The 22,967-nt window shown below is 40.3% G+C and overlaps 2 protein-coding genes across 12 annotated transcripts in view; one reads left to right on the plus strand and one right to left on the minus strand.

The window, feature by feature from the left end:
* Nucleotides 1-22,967, minus strand: part of LOC120780668 (inositol polyphosphate-5-phosphatase A) — a 530,962-nt gene that overhangs the window by 114,412 nt on the left and 393,583 nt on the right. The gene's annotated exons all lie outside the window — the stretch shown is intronic.
* On the plus strand, nucleotides 12,409-13,165 carry LOC120780672 (putative nuclease HARBI1). Its single transcript, XM_040112942.1, has 3 exons — nucleotides 12,409-12,494; nucleotides 12,555-12,690; nucleotides 12,744-13,165. Exons 1-3 carry the CDS (start codon nucleotides 12,489-12,491, stop codon nucleotides 13,115-13,117), a joined length of 516 nt encoding a protein of 171 aa, XP_039968876.1. The 5' UTR covers nucleotides 12,409-12,488; the 3' UTR covers nucleotides 13,118-13,165.

Consider the following 22,967-nt stretch of genomic DNA (forward strand, 5'->3'; position numbering starts at 1 on the left):
CAACATCAAGAATATTCTGGTAGATATTGATGTTATTGAAGACAGCCAGCAGCTCAACATTGATAATGTTCTGTTCGAATGAGATTTGTCCGAGTCGCCTAGTACTTCCACCATATTATCATGTCCTGGCGAGCCAAGTGGTTCCCAAGTAGATGGAGCCAAGTTGATGGAAATAAAGAGTTACTAATACATGTTGACATTAAGGATCCAAAAGCACATATTATATACATATTAAGTCATTTATTTATATTTATACACTTCATATACAAAAATTAAAATTTTCTTGGATGTGCTCGTTTCTGGACTGTGAACATGATAAACAAATCTTTGCTTAAATTAAATACAACACAGTTAAGTTGGTGATCATATGTTGCTTGATGGTACAGTTAATTAATATATTTGACAACTTGGCTTTCCAATTGCATTTCGAGTAGACAACGTCTTGTAGACAATAGGACCAAGCGACTTATATATTTTGTTTGGTGTTGCTAAGACAGCGCTGGTTATTATATCAATGACTTCTCCTATTTAATTTATAATGATTTTCGTTTTTCTTTTCAATCTTTTTGTTGACTTTTTACACCTTAAAGTATTTTCGTGAAGGTTGCAAGAGTGTAAAATGTTCGGTTGCATCCGAGTTTAGAATATATATAAATAATTAACTTTTTTAATTTACTACTATTTATAATAATGATTTGGTAGAAGATTTGAAATTCGGTAAAAATTCGGTACTATAAAAAAACTGACACATACGAACGCCAAACCCTTTGATTGTTTTACTATACTGACCTAGTACCATCACCTTGACTTGGAATTTCTCACCCCCCAGATTAGCTGTTGTACTGTGAAATTTAAAAGGTCATAAAAAAAACTGACACATATGAACGACAAACCTTCTGAAGGTTTTACAATACTGACCTAGTACCATCACCCTGACTTGGAATTTCTCACCCCCCAGATTAGCTGTTGTACTGCGTATTCAGCGCTAAATGAAAACTATGAAATATAACATATACGGTTTAAAGTCAACTAGAAAGTCGGAAATCATTATTGGGTGTATTTGAACTAGGAGAAGGTCTGGACAAATTGCGCTAACTTATGAAATTACTCAAGTCTTTACTTACTCGGGAATATGTTTCCATGAAATTTTACGAAGACAATACATACACTGTCCAGCATAAAGTCTGCTAGAATAACGAAAATCACTATAAATGTACATACATATGTATGTCTATGTAGTACTTTTATTCGTTGATCAATTTTACCCATTTTCCGCATTAAAAAATGATATCTCCAATATTAAACGTTCAATTAATTTTCTAAGATATCTTTCAAACTGACCGATATATACAGGAACTTTTTGAATATAGCGCCCTCTGATGGCACCATTTATATGCCGACTGGTGCGTTAGAATCTGCTGTCTTAATTGATTGTCCAGTGAGAAATTCATAACATTTCATAGATTCGAACTGAAGTTATTACGTTTCAAATGTCAGTATGTGTTATCATTGCGAATATGAGCTTCGAACAATGAGCCAACATTAAATTTTGTTTTAAAATTGCTAAAACTTTTACCGAAACGTTTCAATTGATGAAACAAGTTTATGGCGATGATTGCCCATCCCGTAGCAGAGTGCACGAGTGGTTTCAATTGTGGTCTCAATTCATCAAAAATCAGCCGAAATCGAAAAGTGTGTGCACGATTTGTCCTGCACAAATTGACTGACGTCCAAAAATTGCTCAGAATCGAACATTCGAAGGACGATTATTTGACCAAAAATCACATTTTAACCATAAACCACTCCCCTTCCTTTTCGGAAAAATGCATTTGCCCATGAAAGGATAGCGTTATGCAGACGTAGAGGCCATTCAAAATGCTTGCACCGGCATACTGGCGGACATATCGACCAACGAGCTAAAACACACGTTCGACATCCTTTTGAACCGTGCAAACGGCTGTATTGAAGCAGAACGAGACCATTGTGAATAAAATAAATTGATTTTGCCGAAAAAAACATTTGTTCTGTTTACTTTGGAACGCACCTTGCAACTTGTAAAGATTAAAATTAGGGAAATACCTTAAGGTGTAAAACGCCAACCAGAGGATCGGGATCTCAGCAGTTTTATGTATACATATACTTTTTATAACACATATATTGGCAGACTAATTCGGAGTAAGGCTGGTGTATTTAGTTATTGATTTATTGCGCTTTTTTAGTTTTTAATAGTACCGTTATATGGGGAGTGAGCGGGGTTATGTTCTGATTCCATTCATTGATACACTCTCTCGGTAGGAGTTCTTATAATATTTGCACAGAGCCAATTTGGTTGTTATAGTTTTAGTAGTTTACGAGATATGCACACCAAACTTATATGGGGGCGGGTCTACGCCAACTGTTTCAATTTTTTTTTCCTGAAGGAGCTCCCTGCTCCGGCGTTCCCATGTGCAAAATTACAGGTTTATATCTTAATTTAGTTTTCAGTTAATGGCGCTTTGTGGGCGTGGCAGTGGTCCACTTATGCGGACCATCAGCGAACTCTTAATTTGCCAAGTTTCATCAAGATATCTCAATTTTTACTCAAGTTAGAGCTTGTACGGATGGACAGTCACCCGGACTTCAACTCGTTATCCTGATTATTTATATATATATAACCCTACATCTAACTCGGTTAGTTTTGGATGATACATACAACCGTTAGGTGAACAAAACTATTATACTCTGTAGCAAAATGTTTGAAGAGTAAAAAGATATTTGCATATTCATATTGATTCATATATGTAAAGCATAGAGTTCTCCAGTGACAACCCCTATATAGAAGGTATATGATAAAAACTCTATCACATCTGAAGACTAAAAAGACGATGCTTCCATTAACTATACATGTTACTAAAGATCAGTTAACTTCCTAAAATGGAAGATAAAGAAATAAATAAAAATATTACTTATAAATTGTTCATTATTCGTTCAAAGTGGGCATATACGTTTTACGTTCTTTTGCTTGAGCAAGTTACTTTATGTGTACATACCTTGTGATTTTGATTTGATTTGGATGTTCAAGTAAACAGGCTGAAAAAAATTGAAATGATTAATAATGCAGAATTTTAAATTCGGAGCTCACGTAGATTTTTTTATTGAAATTACAAATTAATAAACATATTTCCTAACAACATTAAAGCATTAGCATAAAAAATTTGGTACTACTTGTATGCTATGCTTAGATTTATAACGGTGGCTTATGAGGTTAAAATATTGTGTAGTGAAGATAAGGCGATCACTGTACTTATTGACAACTTTGCGATATCGCCGTACTGTGCTTTAAGTTTTAAGTTATAAAAATCTAATAGCAATTTTTTCGAAACTTTGTTGTCACTTTACTGGAAGGAAGCAAATATAATATTAAAATAAGCACGTTGTTAACGCATCAACACTGTTTTAGTCGTACTTGATTTTTTGTATTTTGCACTCTAACATGATACAATATTTTTCTTTTAACACTTATTTGTAATACCTAAAACTAATTGAGTAAGATTTAGAATTATATACAGTGACGGGCAAAACTGTAACACCATACAGTGATCCATTATTAAATGACGCTGTTTAAAATTGTTCTCATTCAAGACCTGAAGATCTTCATAAACATTGTAAATTTTCTCGATTTTATCTTGGAAAATCTTGGAAACGATAACGACAGCTTTAAGAAAATTATCTTTCTTCGATGAGACTCTACTTTTATTTGAGTGGTGCCAAATAAACAAAGCTGTCGATTTAGAGTGCAAAAAAAATCTACAAATTATTCATTAGCAACCATTATTCATTCAAAATTGACAGCGCTTGGCGTGTTTTTTGGTCTGGTTGAATCATCGGTGCGTATTTACTTCAAAATGAAGCTGGTGACACTTTTACTGTTGATGAAATTAATCATGATAACGTCTGGTTCTAACAAGACGGGGCTACGAGCCACACAGCATGTGTAACAACAGAATTATTGCACGATTGCTACTGGATCTTATAAAAACTGATTTGTCTCTGTACATTGTGCCTTTATATTTTTCATAATTTTACTTAAGTTTATAAATAAAATAGGAGGTTAAATATATATATTTGCATTTGAATTCTACGAAAAGCGGTGTTAGCTGATATCCTCTTTCTGATGACATAAGTATGTATGTATTTTATACATTGTTTCAAGATGAATAGTTTTAGTTAAAAATTTGAATATAAATTCCGTTTTTTTTTTTTGAATTTTCTATTTTCATTTTTAAGTGATGTAGGGAAGTAATTTATAAATAACTAGATGTTACCCTGTGCGCTTTGCTACACCTAAATTTGATTAAAATTCTTAAGGGTTTTTACTTTGTGTTTTATCTATTGTTGTAAACTGTTACTTATTTATAAAACATTTATAAAACATATTGGTATACAACATTTTGGGTTTTCCACCTGGCGCGTAAATGAATAAGCACCTTGGTGTTCTTACTCTCGGAGCATGCGACGAACAATTGGCCGTTGGAGAAACACGGTTCTTCCAAATTGACGCCGCACACTTGAAACGTTTTCCTTGGCGATTTGTTGATGGTCATCGCAAAGGCAAGACGTACTGGGAACTGCAAGCGCTTAATTTCAAACGGCATGCCCGTTTGAATCATGGGAATGCGTGGTAAGAGTACAACTTCACCTGCTGCCTTGCCATTTAGTATTATTGCTTCAATCAAATTTGGCCACATTTTTTTGACTGAAAGTCTTGTGCCATTACACAAAGTCGGTGGCTTCAGATTTCGTAGAAATGGGTGAACCGACTTTCAGGACCAAACGATGCGGTGGCAGACCGGGGGGATCCAGAGAATTCAAGAATTCAATTGGATAGTTGACTACTTCATCTTAATTCAAAACGCTATCAATCGATGTATATGTTGTAGCTTCTCCTTGCAGTTTTTCTTGAATGGCAAAATTGATTTCGTTGACGTGTACATTTTTCGGTGCCAATATTGCGCGTTCACTTAAATAATCGTGGCGTTGATAGTATTGAACAATATTCGGAAATACACTTTCAATCAATTCTTCTTTCGACTGTAAAAGTGTACAAAAGTTGTTCGGCAATGTGATCAAACCGGTATCATCGATTGGTATTTTGCCTTCGCCAATGTCCAACACCTGCTTCGAAAATGCCGCTGCGGATCGATCATTTTGCAATGGGACTCGCATGTTGATGGTAAGAGTCAGCCTTTGAACATGTCTCCACAAAACTGACGATTTTAAACATGCGTTTATTTCGACGGCAGGAGTTGATCGAGGAATGACTGGCAAAGTTTGCCGAAAATCGCCGGATAATAAGACTAATGCTCCGCCAAAAAGTTGTTGCTTTTGGCGTAAATCTTGCATTGTTCTATTGAATTCTTCTAATGACTTTCTGTTAGCCATTTGGCACTCATCCAATAGAACTATTCCAGCCCCTCGCAAAACTTTTGCCATTGCTGAATTCCTCGATATGTTGCACGTTGGTGTTTCCACGACTTGGATGTTCAACGGTAATTTCAACGCAGAATGTGCTGTTCGGCCGCCATCAAGTAAATTAGCAGCGATGCCTGACGAAGCAATTGCCAGCGCAATTTTCTACTGTGACTAGTACTAGTAGCAAGAATCAAAGAGATAACGCCATTGGCGTTATTGTCAACCGCTCGTATAATTTTATCATAAGCATTTTTCTGCTGAATATTCAATTTGGTAATGTTAGCTTGTATGAAAGCACGCAATTCATTGCAATCGTATTGTTGTTCACGTTGAATCTCATTGTCTAGCATATCAATCGCTTAACGATTGGGCGCAGTTATGCCAAGTTGGGCTAATGCCTTATTCGCAAATGTAAGGCACAGATCTTCAACCAATATCAAAGCATCATTATACATTTGTAATGTATATAGCAAGTCTGCGTCCGATGCTCGATTACGCGCCAAAATTAATAAGTCCTCGGTTACGCAGTCTTTGTACTTATTCCACAGTTCTTGCGGATTTGACGGAAGGCATGTAGATATTATTATGGCGAATAGTATGCGTATTTGTTTTGGATGAGATGTGAGTGATGCGTCAAGAAGTGCGGTGTCCCAATGCATATCATCTTCTAACAAATGCAATCGCTGACATGTTTCACGATACGTCGCACTCAACTGACTGTCAACAGTTTTCAAATCATCAAATGATCTTTGTCCGCGCACGTTGACTATTAGCAGACGCAAATAGAAACATTCGGCGTTGTTGAAACATTTTTTTTGACACACTCAGTGCATTCGGAACAATTACGTTCTGTATGTCTTGTTAGCTTGACAGTCATCCATAGAAAGAACGAATGACAGGCAAAAACGATCAACATGCGATGTCAATGTGTTTTATTAATTGTAAACATCCGCCAGTTGTTTCTGTTTATTAGTAAAAGGCATTTGACAGGACTGCCAATCTTGCGGCAAAACATTATTTCATGAGAATTTGTATAGGCGGGATGTATCATTTTTGTTTTCAAATGTGCAATGATACACACATTAAATTTCTTATGTGCACCCTCCAAACAGTCCCCAATCACTCCTGAAAGATTCATTGAAATCGGGCAAGCCGTCTAGGAGGAGTATGCGAACAGGAAGTTTTGCCACTTAAATTTATATATATATATATATAATATATATATATATAAATTATATATTAGGGTGTGCCATTTTGAGGCAACCTTTTTTTTCAACTGAAAAACAGGCTCAAAACTTTCGAAATGTGTAAAAAAAAAGTCACTCAAAAGATGAGCTCTTAATATTAATATTAAGAGGTGCCTCTTTCAAATTTTCTGCTTTCCATATAAATTACATGGAAAAAACATCATTTTTTTTGTGGTGGTTATTATATGTGCACGCGATGGCTGTCAGTACGGATGGTTAACTCGATTCCGATTCTACTGGAAAATCGAGTTTTCTCGTAAAATAATCGATTTTTCGAATGTCAAGAATCGATTCTTAATCGACTTCGACTACTGAAGATCGATTCCGAAAAATCGATTATTTTACGAGAAAACTCGATTTTCCAGTAGAATCGGAATCGAGTTTACCATCCCTACTGTCAGCCATCGCGTGCACATATAATAACATCCGCACAATAACCACCACAAAAAAAATTATTTTTTTTCCATGTAATTTATATGGAAAAAAGAAAATTTGAAAGTGGCACCTCTTAATATTAATATTAAGAGCTCATCTTTTGAGTGACTTTTTTTTACACATTTCGAAAGTTTTGAGCCTGTTTTTCAGTTGAAAAAAAAGGTTGCCTCAAAATGCCACACCCTAATATATAAATATATATATATATTTCGATTTAAAAATCGCCCATTGCTCTATGAAAATCATTTCTAGGGATCAAAATAAGATACTTTGCCGAAGGAACCATACCTCTAAAACGAATTTTGATGTCCCCCAATTTGGGTCGAACCTTTGGGTAGGGGCAAATTTTGAAAAATCCCACTTTGACCCATTTAGAGTGCTCCAATCGAGTCCAAATGTATGACCGACCCCACTAACTTTGGACGGCCGATCCACCCATGCCAGTGGCACACCCCTGGAACTCCCCTGGGGTTCCCCATACTAATCATTTCAAAAATCACCATTTTGGTGATTTACATGAAAAAAATCAGCTAAATTGCTATGTTTTTCTTTATTTTTATTTATTTATTTATAATAATATCTATTTTTTCTCTTAAGAAATTTATTTAGTTAGAACATAAGTATGTAAATGAAAAAAATTAATTTTAGTGAGTTATAGAAAAGAAATTTAAAAAAATTATTGTTTGAAGTTTTTTTTACTTTCAAGTCTGGGCAATTTCGCACGGCTCTCTATTGTCGTCGCCATACCAACCTCTACATTTTCCGGTATAACCCGTTTGGAAACGCTAGCTAGCAATTGAACATGTCGTTCTGTTCCTTGTACTATGTGTGATGGAATTTTTGGACCATTAAACGGTGGATCATCTTGATTTAAATACTCTTTCAATGTATCGTACGGAATGCTTCGCGTGAATGGTGGTTCAAATACGATATTTATATCATTCAAATTGATCATTTCCGTATAAATTGTGCAATTAAAGTTTATGTCTGGTTTTTTATAAACTCTAAGTTCCACTGGCTCATCAACATCGGTTCGATAGCGTAGAATTTTCTTGATGGCACAGTCGCGCTTTTCTTTCCTATCATCAAACAACATTGATAACAAGATATTTTCCGAATGCGCATAATATGAATTATCATTAATTACTTGATTGACAATTTTGCGTAAACGAGGTTCTAGAAATCGTGACGAACCAATCAATTCGAAAAATACTTAATACCGTAATACTTGATATTGAAGTACATTGACACATAACATTTAATTATATGTAGATTTTGCAAATTTTATGCGTTTTTTTTTTAAAAAGAGTTATCAAGCTCTTAAAAAATCACCCGATAAATTCAACCATAATTCTTAAATTTGCATCTGGATTTTCCGTTGTCACATATAATCGCAATAATCTAGCGGCCTTGGTGAGCCACCGAGAATGTACAATTTTCCCTGGTTTGATGTTAGCCAGATCCACCGGAACCACGCCGCTAGAAATTGCAAGGGCCATGTCGTATAAGTACTTCGAATCGGTGGAAAATTCTTTTTTTTTTCTGGAGCAGGGGGCATATTTTGCAACTCAATTTTCTGGAAGCCGTCCACCATCTAAAAATATAAAATAATAAAATAATTAATAATGGTTGACAATTATAATAAATGAGTGATAGCAATAACTTACCGGAAGAGTTTCATAAGTTTCGATTTGACGGCTCAGTTTTCCGGTTGCCGATCTTGGTCCAGTGCTGGTTGATTTATCCAAAGCTTCAAACAAGTGCCGAAACGGAAGTTCGTTGAAGTGTAGAAGGCAAACAAACCAATGAAATGGTCTTTTTAACAGCAATTCGAATCGTCGTATAATTCCACCGTGTGGGCCAGTGTTTGTTGGCTCACCGTCAGTGCATATTCCAATTAATGTATCCAGTGATATATTTTTATCGTTGAAAAAACCATTTAATTTGTTTGTTTTGTATTCAGCGGTTTCATGTTCCAGTCTTACGTAACCAATCAATTCAGAATTGGGTTCTCTCAAAATAACAAGATGAGGTTCTTTTACCATCCTAGAATGATACTTCTCATCAATTTTATCTATCGTTAAAGTATTATCTTTTCTGCCATCGAATGAAAACGCTAACAAATTGGTATCATCTAACCGTTTGCGAAGCATTTCTTGTCTGCATTTCTCTTTTTCTCTGCGAACTTTCGATTTATCCATGATGAGAGGTTTCCCATGCTTATCTTTAATTTTAAAATCTTGCAAAATAGCGGTTCCCAATGCTGATGCTACTCTGTCAGGCACACCAAATCTGTCACATACCAAGGCAAAGTTAAAACAATCGTATCTCTCTGTGTATTGTGAACTTGTGCTTCTATCCATATCTTCTTGAACCGGTGGCGGTGCGTATGTCGAGTCATCGGGATCTTGGTATGTTGGCATTGATGACATAGACGTTGCTCCTTGCTCTTCAGTTTCCATCATAAATGCATTCATTGTTAGTCTTCTCTGATTATGTTGATCGTGCATGAAATCTTTGAGGCGTTCGGGAACCCAGCCGCATGCCCATGGAGCTGCCTTCAAATCGCATTTACATGTTCCAATGTAAAAAATTGTTTCCAGAGATTTTACATACTCTGTAAATTGTTGGGTGTTGTTTCTTCTCTTGATTTTCTCTTGATACTTGTCAAGCAATTTATTCAATTTATTACATACACTTTTTTTCAGCATTATTTCCATTCCAAGTTTTTCCCAAATTCCAATCAACTTATCTTGTACTTGAATAGTGAATGATTTATGGGAAAACTTTTTTTGTTCTGTTTTAGCACGTTCGCTTAAGTAAAAATAATATCTCAAGATATCCAGATGGGTTGGTAAATTAAGATCAGTCAAATCAGTAGACACACCAAAAACAGTAACATCATGCTTGGGTATATGACCCATTGGGTTTTCGATAGTTATTGATGTAGTTGCTTCATCTTGCGGTGTAGAGGATGGTGGATTCATTGTAAACTTTTTGAGGTAATAATAATGAAATGGTAATTGTAAAGTAAGACGCGTAGGGTTTCGGTTGTTAAATAGAACTCAGCTCTGGTTGCCCAGAGCTCCTTTATTTATAGCATTCTTTATCCTAATTTATGTATGCACCACATGCTGAGTGCATACACACATCTTAACACTAATCTACTGTACATACCGACAGTATGTACACATATCTTAAGCATAAGTGTTTTCAAGGGCAAACACAATTGTCTATTGTTAGTTTAAGATTATCACTTAAATTAATTTTTTTCATTTACATACTTATGTTCTAACTAAATAAATTTCTTAAGAGAAAAAATAGATATTATTATAAATAAATAAATAAAAATAAAGAAAAAACATAGCAATTTAGCTGATTTTTTCATGTAAATCACCAAAAATGGTGATTTTTTGAAATGATTGTATGGGGAACCCCCCAGGGGAGTTCTAGGGGGTGTGCCACTGGCATGGGTGGATCGGCCGTCCAAAGTTAGTGGCGGTCGGTCATACATTTAGACTCGATTGGAGCACTCTAAATGGGTCAAAGTGGGATTTTTCAAAATTTGCCCCTACCCAAAAGTTGGACCCAAATTGGGGGACATCAAAATTCGTTTCAGAGGTATGGTTCCTTCGGCAAAGTATCTTATTTTGATCCCTAGAATATGATTTTCATAGAGCAATGGGCGATTTTTTTGCCTCCCCACAAATATATATATTATAGGTATATATTTATATATAGATATGTATAAGATATATTCAATTATGATTATTAATAATAAGGTTGTTAATGACCACCAAATAGGATTTAATTTTATTCCCCTTTTTATTAGGTTTAGTATATTAAAATTGCGCAATCCTAAATCGAGCATAATACTCTCACAACCTGTTGCTGCAGAGTTTTGTCTGATAACGGTTGTTTATATCACCTAAAGCTAATCAAGGTATATAGTCGTATATATCGTAATGAAAATTTGTACACGTGTTCCATTGGACCACTGCCACGCACACAAAACGCCATTCATAGAAAAATCTATTAAATGTTATAACTATCCGTAAATTAATATACAAAAGTGTAATTTGGTACAACAAATGGCATTAACAAGAGCACCTGTGGTTTGAACATGAGTAGTCAGGGCCCCGTTTCTTAACAGGTTTAATTCATGCCATTTTGTACTTATTTTTGTACTTCTTGCAAAATTGTGAAAATAGAAGATATCGTACCATAACCTCGCTCACTCCCATATAACGGTTCTGCCAAAAACTACTAAAAGTGTTATATATCAATAAATATATGCGTCATATACACTAATCACACATCTGGAATAGCAGAAAGTTTTATAAGAGTCAGTGTCAAAGTTAGATGATGGGCGTGCACCGCCCAACTTAAATGAATTCACATACATTATACATATGTGTATCTGCGGACTTATTCAACCAATTTTAATCAAACTTTAAATTGATGAAATTGGACTAAAACTCTGCATACAATTGAACTTTAACACAACTTTAAATTTCGTATGAAAGTTTAATTTTCCAGTTTAATGCCCCTATTGTGGTTTTCAACCCGACTTGGTCGAATTGAAGTTAAGGCAACTCAACTTCAGATCAACCAAACTCTTTTTCGGTATTGCGAACTTCAACTAAGTTCAGTCGAAGTATGATTGGCGTTGCCAACCTAAGAAAGGGAATTTTGACAGATAGTGAAACAGCTAAAATTTTGTAAACGACATATTTAAACAATTGAATTCAGTTGTCGCTCGCGAAAAAGTGAATAAACATTAAAATAAATAAAAAATGGATATAAGTTTTGATTTATATTACAACGACGAAAATATTAGGGACAAAATTGATGTGCTACGTATACGAAAAAGCCTTCGTGATCACTCAAATCCATTGGAGCTTCAAAATGCAAAGTAAGCCATAGTTTTTTCACAATTGAGTGGCTTTTTAATAATATTTGTTGCAGATTCATAAGTTATTTTCGATTAAATAACGTGTGCGAGGAACGGTCATATCTCCTATATTAAAATTATGCGCAGCTCTGCGTTTCCTTGCTGACGGTGGTTATCAAAAATGCAGTGGAAATGATTTTAACATTGGGTTGGCGCAACCTACGATATCTTTAATAATTAAAGAGGTTCTAAATATAATTGAACAACGTACATATTTGTGCCCAATGGATTAAAATTCAAATGACTGAGGAGGAGCAAAACGCTTCAAAAGATTCATTTTATTCAAAAAATGCTTTCCCGGGGGTAGTTGCATCGACGGAACTCATGTTCGCATAATTTCACCAAGAAAAGGAGTGCAACATCTTTATCTTAACAGAAAGGGCTACTACAGTTTAAACGTGATGATTGTATGTATAAAATCTGAATTATATTAGAAACAAAATGGTATAATTTCTTAAAATGTTTAGCTTTGTGATTATAAAATGTCTCTTCGGTATGTGGATGCTAGGCATGCAGGCTCAAATCATGACTCTTTTGTTTTCAATGTTAGCGATTTGAAAGTGCATTTACAGAACAACATACAGAATAACACTTGGATCTTGGGTAAAACTTTATCGTATTTATTGCTAAATAAGTGGAGTAATGTAATTTCTGAGGCGACGCTGGCTATCCTCTGCACAAATTTTTAATGACGCCTTATCGCATGGCGGAAGCTTCTTCACCCCAAGCACGCTACAATACAGTACACTCAAAGGTCCGGAATATTGTAGAGTGGACAATTGGTGTACTCAAGAGTAGATTTCGATGTCTTTTATCTGTACGAGGTTTACATTACACTCCTGAAAAGGCTACGCAAATTGTGAATGCTTGTTGCGCATTGCACAATATTTGCCAACACTTTCAAGTGGAATCTCCGGAAGAAATACCATCTACTTCAAATACTACAATGACCAATGATGTTTTGGACATAGAAAGAGAAGAAGAGGATACGGCTCGAATAATTCGCAATAATATTATGACTTCCCTCTAAATAATTAAAATATTAAATTTCATTTATTCTTTCTAATGTGCTATTTATTCAGGCATATATTTAAATTTTATTTAAATAAATTCTTTAAATAACAATATCACTTAATTTTTTAATGTAAACTTAAACTATGGTACAAACATATAACATATCACTTCATTCCAGAATAATCAAAAATAAAATTTTAAAAAATATTACTTTGTGTCTTAAATAACCAAAAAAAATCTTTGCGAAGATTTTAATTTAGCAATTTTGAGGCGATGCACCTCAATTTGAATTTATTGTTTCCAAATTGTGGCTTTCCTCTTCCTACTTCTGGAAACTTCTCCATTAACTCCACCAATTTTTCGAATTGCTTTTTTGTTGCAACTTTATTTTTTCTAAAAATTTATAAAAAATATTAATTAAAATTAATTTAACATTAATTAAAATAGTTATTTTACCGCCCTCCATTTTTTTCTTTAATATTTTTTTGTATTTCACTGCACGAATGTTGAACTTCAACTGCTATTAAGCAGTTGTAGTTTATTTATATACTAGTCAACCCCACTTGTACAGAGTTGAAAACCGCAATACCAAAAAAAGTTGAAGTTCGATCATACTTCAACCGCAATTTTTTTTGACGGTTTGAGTTGAAGTTGGCAATACCGAATTTTTAAACTTCGACTGAAATGCAGTTGGGTTGAAAACCGCAATAGGAGCATAAAAATCGGTTCAAAAATTTGCACGAATGTAGCTGATTGATATAGCAGACTTTTTACCAAAACTATCGGGCAATGTGTGAGATATTTAATAGGAATTCCGAGATAATCCTTTCTGGATAGTATATCTATATGTCAAACATACGTTGAATCGGGTCAATATTTCCTTTAGCGCCCACATACCTATTAGAAAGTGTCTTTGGTTCACCAAGCGTTACTCTCCAGGGAATCGAACAAACAATATCAGCTTCTTAAACAAACGGGCAGCACTTAAGGTGAAACTCTACACTAACATGTCTTTTGACGAATACGCAATGAAGTTATGATTCTTTCTTAGTGCAAGCGTTATATTTTTCGCGTTAAAAAATGTCGCAACATCCCTTCCTTTGGCCTTTACATTACTAAATTGATTTTAAGTCTTAAAAATACAGGAAACAAGTAAGAAAGACATAAGTTCGGGTGCAACCGAACATTTTATACTTTTACAACTTGCATGAATTGAAGCCAGGGAAATATCTCAAGATGTAAAACGTCAACAAGAAGATCGGAACCAAGGCAATTATATATATGAATATATATACACTCATACACTGATCGACAATTTCGGCATAAGACTTAGTAGATAGTATATGAGAGTTGGGGTAGTATCGACTCGATTTTATCTGCTAACTAGTCTCATGCCACATACTTGAAAAATATTCGCTGAGATTCATTTAGGTACCTCACATACAATCACAACTCATATGTAACAGATTTCATCTGGACGTTCGAAAATCCTGGTAATAGTTATATGGGGACGTCGGTGTTGTTAGCCTATACTCTAACGAAGACCTCAATCAGCTGAGCAGCGGCACTTTCCCAATTAAGGGACCAGGCATTACATGTGCATGCCCTTAAATCATAGTCCTTATTACGTTTGCTGGGATCGTCATCAAAATAGGGGACTCTCTTCCGAGGCTGATGTTAAATTTTCATTGATGGCGTTTTTTCCGTGATGGGTCCCAAGCCCCGCGCACAACCCTAAGAAGGGATGGTTCGCCTTCTCATTTTAGCCTCCCAGGGGATGGTCTAAGACCGGAAGTCGTAAGCCGCTTGAGCCGTATGTAAAAGACTGGCAATCAGAGAACTTTCCTCACTTGTGTGAGCTTCTACACATGACTGCATACTGCTCGGCGATTGGAATTTAAGTGTGTTCTGCCCAATCCACTAAAAGGAAGACTTCAACTACCGTGATACAAGCCTACTCAACATCGCATATATGGTTCTATGCAGGTGAAATTAAAGCCCACCGATAACAAACTGATTGGATCCCTATGTCTGAATTTGGTATCCCCACACAACTAACATGCCTATGCAAACTGAAGTTGAGCAATACCAAAAGCTCCGTCGGGATCGCAAGAACCTCTCCGAGCCGTTCGAGCGGATGATATTGATATCATTGGCTTAACAACCGCGCCGTTAGTACTGCTTTCTGCAGAATGGATAAAGAAGCGAGGCAAATGGGTCTGGTGGTGAACGAGGGCAATACGAAATATCTCCTGTCATCAAATAAACAGTCGTAGCCGTCGCGACTAGGCTCCCATGTTACTGTTGACAACGTCCGGTGTGTTTTACGTGGGCACCTGCTGACGACAGCCTTACTCCACGGCGCTCAAAAGCACAGCGGATCAAATCAATGCGTTGATCAGCGCCCTGAGAATGCAAAGCATTTTCAGTACCAATTGGCAGTGTGGAATGGACACACTAACCACCTTGGTAGGGTTCGAGGCCCATCTAAAACCTCTGCCGTGCTTTGGGTCCGGCACCCGGTTGCAATGCAACTCCACATTCAACTGACGAAGTCAGTTCTTCCCGCAATTTGGGTTTCAACCACAACCACCACGATACTCCCCGAGGGGCCAGTCCGCACGAGCATGTTGGAGCGAACTCCAAGGGCTCCTCCTCCCCGTGGTACCAGAATTAAGTCTCCGGTCAGACCTCGTAGCCGAAACTACTACCAGTTGAGCTTCCATACGGCTCTGGACTGGTGGCCAGGGGTTGGACCCCATACACACATCACTAACACACCCAAATCATACATAAACTAACCCTAACTTCCAGCTAACCGCCTTCGCCGCTTAAATAATTCACGCGCAAACGACCCTAACTGTTCGGTATTCCGACTAGTGGAGATCACACCACTAACATCTAATTGTCCATTAGTCCAGCTAATCCCCATACCACCCAGATCCCTAATGTCCGAGTACATCGGGCACTCCGCAATTAAATGCGACCAGTTTTCTAAAACTGCCCCACAAAAACACCCCGACGTATCCGATAGGTGCCTCTGATGCAAAAATGCATTCAGAGGCCCATGCCCCGTAAGCAGGAAACCCAGACTCAGACAAAATCTGAAGTGTGGGTTATCCACAACGAACCCCACGTCCCGAATGTACTCGTACGTCACTCGGCAGTTAGGACTATTGTCCCAACGTTCTTGCCACCTACATCTAACCCTATCATCTAGGAGCCTCTTGCTCCCTAGATATCCCTCCCTCTCCACATCATCGTCAGAAATCCAATCATTCTGCAGCAATGACACACTCAAGCCCCTTCTTAACCTAAATGCAACAGCACGCTGTATGACAATCAGGTCAAGAGGAAGTGTACCTAACAAGACCTGCATCGCATCCGTTGAGACAGTGCGACATACAGGCAAACAAGCAAGCATCATGCAACGCTGGATTGAGAGGAGTTTTTGAGACCCCCAGACAGTCGTGGCTGTCTCCCACCATACAGGGGCTCCATAAGTGGCACAGGCCACAAACAAGCCACGATATATGGTGCGGACAGCACGACGTCCGAGACTCCAATCGCTCCTCAAAATCCGTCGTATTTTGCCCACAGTTGCCTGCAGTCGCTCCTTTACATTCGCCAAGTATGGAGTAAAACACATCCTTTCACTCATGGTCAGTCCCAGATATTTGACTTGCGTCACATATCTGATGCTGACCCCGTTCACACGGACAATCGGTGGACGACCCGATGACAATCTACCTTTCAGCAGCATTGCCACCATTTTGTCCATCGATATGTCGACCCCCACACCTAAACCCCAAGAATTAACGATCTCTAGGAGATCTCCTCCCGCCCGTTCTAGCTCAGACCTCGAGCGACCTTCGACCATAAGAAGAAGGTCGTCCGCATACGCACAACATTTACAGAGTGGCTCGAGCTGCCCAAGCAGAGTGTCCATCATAAGGTTCCAAATATATGGACCACAGATGGAACCCTGCCGGCAGCCTCGAACAACTCCGATCTCCACACTCCCATTCATGCCGACAAGAGAGGCCTTTCTGTCCGAAAAATAACTCCGCCAAAGAGAAATTTCCGGACAGCCAAGCTCCTCCAGCCGTTGCACCACTCGATCCCTTAGCTTAGGTAATCAAACGCCCCCTTGAAGTCAACAAATATGCCGAGGACATATACAAATACGCATCCTCTATACTGCGTCCTTTCCTGAACCCAAACTGCCTATCCGACCACATACCCCGCGTTATCTCCTGAAGCCGTTCCACCATGACTCTTTCCAACACTTTTCCAAGTACTGGAAGGAGACTGATGCCCCGATAAGATCAAGGATCGCTCCTGATCTTATCAGGGGACTTCAGGAGAGGAACAACCCTAGCACTTCTCCACTCGGAAAGTATCCCTCCCAGACGCACTTATCATAAATGGCCTCCAGGTATTCCGGAATGAACTTCCATAAGCTTTTACACATCTCTCCGTTCAAACCATCAAAACCTGGGGACCGTTTAGACCTAACCAGGCCAAAGGCGTACCCCATCCCCATCATCTAATGGAGGGACAGGCACCTCTTGTGCTTGAGGTACCTGCACCTCCGACCTAGGAAAGAACGCACCTAACAGAACCCCCGCACACTCTCTCCACGACGATAACAAGGTGTCACCGACGCGAAGAGAGGTGACATCCTCCCTCCTACGACCCCGGCAGATCCTATAGACCTGACCCCAGGGGTCGTTCCTATTTTCCCTAACAAAGCTCCTCCACTCCTCTTCTTTAACACCAACATCTCTTTATATTCCCAATCCGCACAACTATATTCGTACCTAAGCTGGGACAGCCTATCAGAATTGGACCGTCGGGCGCGTTGAAACTTTCGCCTCAATCGCCTGACAGTCCTCCTCTTCAAGGTTAGCTCACGCGTCCACCATTTGATTTTACTAACCTTAGAACAGTCATACCTACGAAAAACCCTATCATTAACCCCCCAAACAACCTCATAGAGACGAGCAATCTGCTCGTCAACTCCCAACTCAACAAATTCACTAAGCGGTATTTCAAATACCGCTTCCCTAACCGAGAGTCCATATTGGTTCCAGTCAGTACCAGCGGTACGCCATCGCCGCAATGGACTCTCATAAGGCGGGGGAGGGAATCGAGGGGTAACCATAATTTGAATCAAATTATGATCACTCAATCCCCACCCCCCCCTAACCACCCACCTAACACTAAAAGCCCTACTTGCTGCCTCGTTCATAAGCGTCACGTCAATGTCACTTACGCCCCAGGTCCTTCAAACGTATACCATTCACTCGGCTCGTTCAAAATATGGAGGCTTTTAGCCACCACCCATTCGCTTAATGCCTCGCCTCGACTGTGGCTTTGGTATCCAGACGAATGCCGGGATACCTTACTAAACCACATCGAGGACGAGGCATTCGCATCCAGCCCTAGGATAAATGGACTGCTACTCGCAAGTAGTAGCAGCTTATCCATGTAGCCCAGGTAGGGCTCTAGGGGCTCGCTATATTTACAATATAAACTAGCGACGATCATCCTACCGAAGTCCCCTTCTATCGCTTTACATATACCCAGTTGTGAAGAATCCACAACTACGCAATCGTAGTGTGGATTATTCACAACTATTGCAGCGTTAGCTCTAAGGTCAGTGAAGACCTTAAAACCCCCAGGAAGACCCCGAACCACACCATTGGTGGCGTAGGGCTCCTGGAGTAGAGCAATACTGCACCCACCCTCTACCATGCAAGCCCCCAACTCGCACATTAGCCCTGACAAAGAGCCCTGACAGTTGAGCTGGATAAACCCCCCCATCAGTGTCCGGCGAGGGCGCGCTCAACAAGGCCACAATATATAGGGCAGGCAGCTGACATCATCAGATGCCCAGCTGGTCTACCCTTAAACTCACAGTTGCGACAATGAGGTACATTGATGCAACTGGCAGCTTTGTGGTCTTCTTGACCGCACCTCCGACAGACATCTGCTTTGGCCCTACACTCAGCCACTCTATGGTCAAAACCCATACACCGGAAGCAGCCAGCGACGGGGCTGTCCGGTCGCACCCGGAAGTAGAACCACTTAATGTAGCACCGACCTTTCTCCAAGAGGGCGGACATCAACTTGTCCGTACCCTCCAGGACGACGTTGGTGCTACCGTCAGCGGTCACCTTCCAGGGGCGACTGACCATCCTCACGTCAGTCCTCTGGGACGCCGGGCTGAAATCCTTGAGGTTCAGCCGGAGTAGATCCTCCATGAATTCCTCCATCGGTGCCGACGGAGCCGGCATTGACCCGTATGAACCCCCTGGACCACCACCCGACGACCCAACTTCCGGAGGAAGTTGTGGGAACTTTACTCCTCACCACGACCGACCAGGTCTCCACAGGTTTCGGCGTCACCGGTGTGATCGCATCCACCACAGGTGCTGGTGGCGCAGGCATCGGTGCCGACGGAGCCGGCATTGACCTTCTCGGCGTCGAGGAGTGTCCCCCACAACCTCCCTTAAGGGCGTCAACTTGACCGCGAAGGTGGGCATTCTCGGTAATAACCGTCATCAAGAGCGCCTCGTACTTTGAGGCAAGCTCCATCAGCCCCTTCGCAGTCCCTTTATCGAAGCTTTTGGCCTCGAATACTAGCTCGTTTAGCTCCCCCGTAATCCGTTTGGCCGCCGCAACATGGCTGACTGCCCCACCCCCAACAAAAACTGCTCCGCGCGAATACTCCCGCTTTTTTGTGGCCTCTTTGGCACGCCCTGCACCCGTTTCTTTGCCAACCGTCCTTGACGGTAGAGCAACCGTTCTCCCTGTGGAGGCCACGTTGGCACTCCCGCCACAACTCCCTCTCCCTCCCTCGATTTCCCCTTCATGACGCGGCGACCCTGTACGCGCAACCGCTTTCTCGGTGGTGGCACTCCCACCACAACACCCGCTCCCTCCCTCGACACCCCCTACGTTACGCGGCGACCCAGCACGCGTAACCGCCTTCTCAGCGGAGGCCACGTTGGCACTCCCGTCACAACTCCCGCTCCCTCCCGCGATACCCCCTACGTTACGCGGCGACCCAGCACGCGTAACCGCCTTCTCAGCGGAGGCTACGTTGGACTCCCGCCACAACTCCCGCTCCCTCCCTCGCTTCCGCCATCATGACGCGCCTTACTCCGCGGTGGCGACCTTACCGTCGTTCCCGCCGCTTCCGCCTCGCCACCCGACGTGGAGTCATCCACAACTGTCGAAGCGGCGGATTCTCCTCTTCCGTCCTCGAGGCATCTCGCTCCCCAAACTTACCGCTCAGTTGAACTGATCCGCTGGCGTACCACTAGCGTTGAAGGCTCACGGACAGAAAAGATTCTGAAGCAGATGCTCTCCAGGTGCGCGCGTCTGGACGCGCCGAAAAGTGCGACTCACGCAAGGGCCCGCTCAGTAACAGCGACCACCCAAGCGGTCGATTATAGCGTGCTCGCGGTGGCACAGCCCACAACCCCAACCAGTGGTCAGGTTAAGGCCACTCAATTGGTCGCCGGCCGGACAAAGTCCCCATAACGGTCCGGAGTCGACCGATGTGGCGCTGAGCCGAATCGCACCGTGGGCTAAACGGTAGCGCTGTTACGACCGTTGGTCCTCACAGGAGTCGCAATCTCCAACACTGGACAGACGCTCGCACCCTTTGGGCAATCCTGTCCAGATCTTCCTGACACTGAGCCAACTAACCGCCAGATGCTCAGCACAGAACTACTGGCCGGCAGTCCAGTCAGCAAGAGTGCCAACAACACGGAGCTACACTGAAACCGTGCGAAGCTTCCGCCAATAACAACAACGTGGATGACCACGTTGCCCGTATATACAGTAGTAATAATTAAATTACTTACCGCTATAATACTCCGAATACCGACGATTTGGCACACAAAAATGCACAAAATTGCACAAAAATGTGTAGCCGCACGAAACCACTCGCGGTCACCGACCCTCACTATACACAATCGCACCAACAATTCAACCGAACCGCTATGCACACGCGCCAGGCAATAACGGTGCCAACCAAAACGCGTAAACAAATACCCGCACAAAAGAGAATCGCAAAAATCACCGAAAAAACACTTTGAATATCACAACGATGCGCACGCACGTCTATCCGCGTCGACAGTCAACTAACGAATGAATGTCACTGTTGACAGTCATAACTTTGAAGTTGTAGATAATTTCGTCTATCTTGGAACCAGCGTAAACACCACCAACAATGTCAGCCTAGAAATCCAACGCAGGATTGCTCTTGCCAACAGGTGCTACTTCGGACTGAGTAGGCAATTGAGAAGCAAAGTCCTCTCCCGACAAACAAAAACCAAACTCTATAAGTCACTCATAATTCCCGTCCTGCTATATGGTGCAGAGGCTTGGACGATGTCAACAACTAATGAGTCGACGTTGCGAGTTTTCGAGAGAAAAGTTCTGTGAAAGATTTATGGTTCTTTGCTCGTTGGCCACGACGAATATGACATTCGATTTAGCGATGAGCTGTATGAAATATCGACATTGACATAGTTCAGCGAATTAAAAGACAGCGGCTACGCTGGCTAGACCATATTGTCAGAATGGACGAAAACATGGAAGACCTCCACTCCGTTGGAAGGACCAGGTGAAAAAGGACCTGGTTACGCTTGGAATATCCAATTGGCGCCACGTAGCGAAAAAAAGAAACGACTGGCGCGCTGTTGTTAACTCGGCTATAATCGCGGAAGCGGTGTCTACGCCAAATAAAAGGAGAAGAAACCAATAAGGTATGAGAAATGAATAATAGCAATAAAGGTTGGCAACAAATATATTTGGAATCGGTTACGAAAACGTGATAAAATAATATCGATTCCCAAGTATACGAAGAGCCAAATCGAAAAATGCGCAAAATGAGCAAAAGCGCAATAAAGTAATTTGATCGGAAAATGTTCGATCGAAAATCGACAAACATTGCGAAAAACGACCGATAATTACAAAAACAGATCGAACAAATTGCGAAAAAAATAAATAATTCAATTTTCTTTTCTTGGGGTTCAAATACATCAATTGTATAGCAAAATAATATATGTACATATTGTTGTAGATATATGTGTGTATGTCAATATAGTGAAAAAAGGGAGAGCCAAAAACTGAAAGTGTGCACTTTTTTGTTTATTTGAATTTTCGTTTGTTTGCACCACTTTCAATAATCCGCACTCGTTACCTGGTGCGTCGGCTGTTTGCCGGCGCTCACTTCCCTTTGGCATATGATGCAGTTGCAGCGCATTCCCACGACGGTCAGCAGCAGCGATGGCGTTGACGTAGACGTAGTAGCGGCAGCGATGACGTTGACGTAGCAGCGACGATGAAGGCATTCACGCAGCTGCAATGTTAGTGGTGACGTAGACGTTGGTGGAGATGTAGCAGCACTGGAGATGAAAATGTTGAAACGTTACGTTATGTGTTCCTATATTGCGGAACTGCACACGGCACTTTTGACACAACGACACTTAGCGGTGTGTTAACACAGCCTCCGCTACCTTGTGCACACTATATACTTGTATGTATTTTTTGCTTGTTTCTTTTTCAGTTGACTACGCACTTTCTTTAATTTGTTAATACATATGTATTTACATATATGTTTTTCATTCCAGCAACTACACTGCACACGTTTCTTCTTCCTTTATTTCTTTTTTTTTAGAAATTTGGTAGCACAGGTAATTTTTTACACCCACTCTTTTTCATGTACGCGCGTATAACTTTTTGTCTTTTATGTTTGTATATATTTTGCTTTTTCAGCTTTTTTTTGTTTTAATGTGTAACATTTATAACACGAGTGTTATATTTATTCTTAATATTTGTTCACC

This window comes from Bactrocera tryoni, unplaced genomic scaffold (genome assembly GCF_016617805.1).
Source record: "Bactrocera tryoni isolate S06 unplaced genomic scaffold, CSIRO_BtryS06_freeze2 scaffold_25, whole genome shotgun sequence".
NCBI classification, from domain to species: Eukaryota; Metazoa; Arthropoda; class Insecta; order Diptera; family Tephritidae; genus Bactrocera; species Bactrocera tryoni.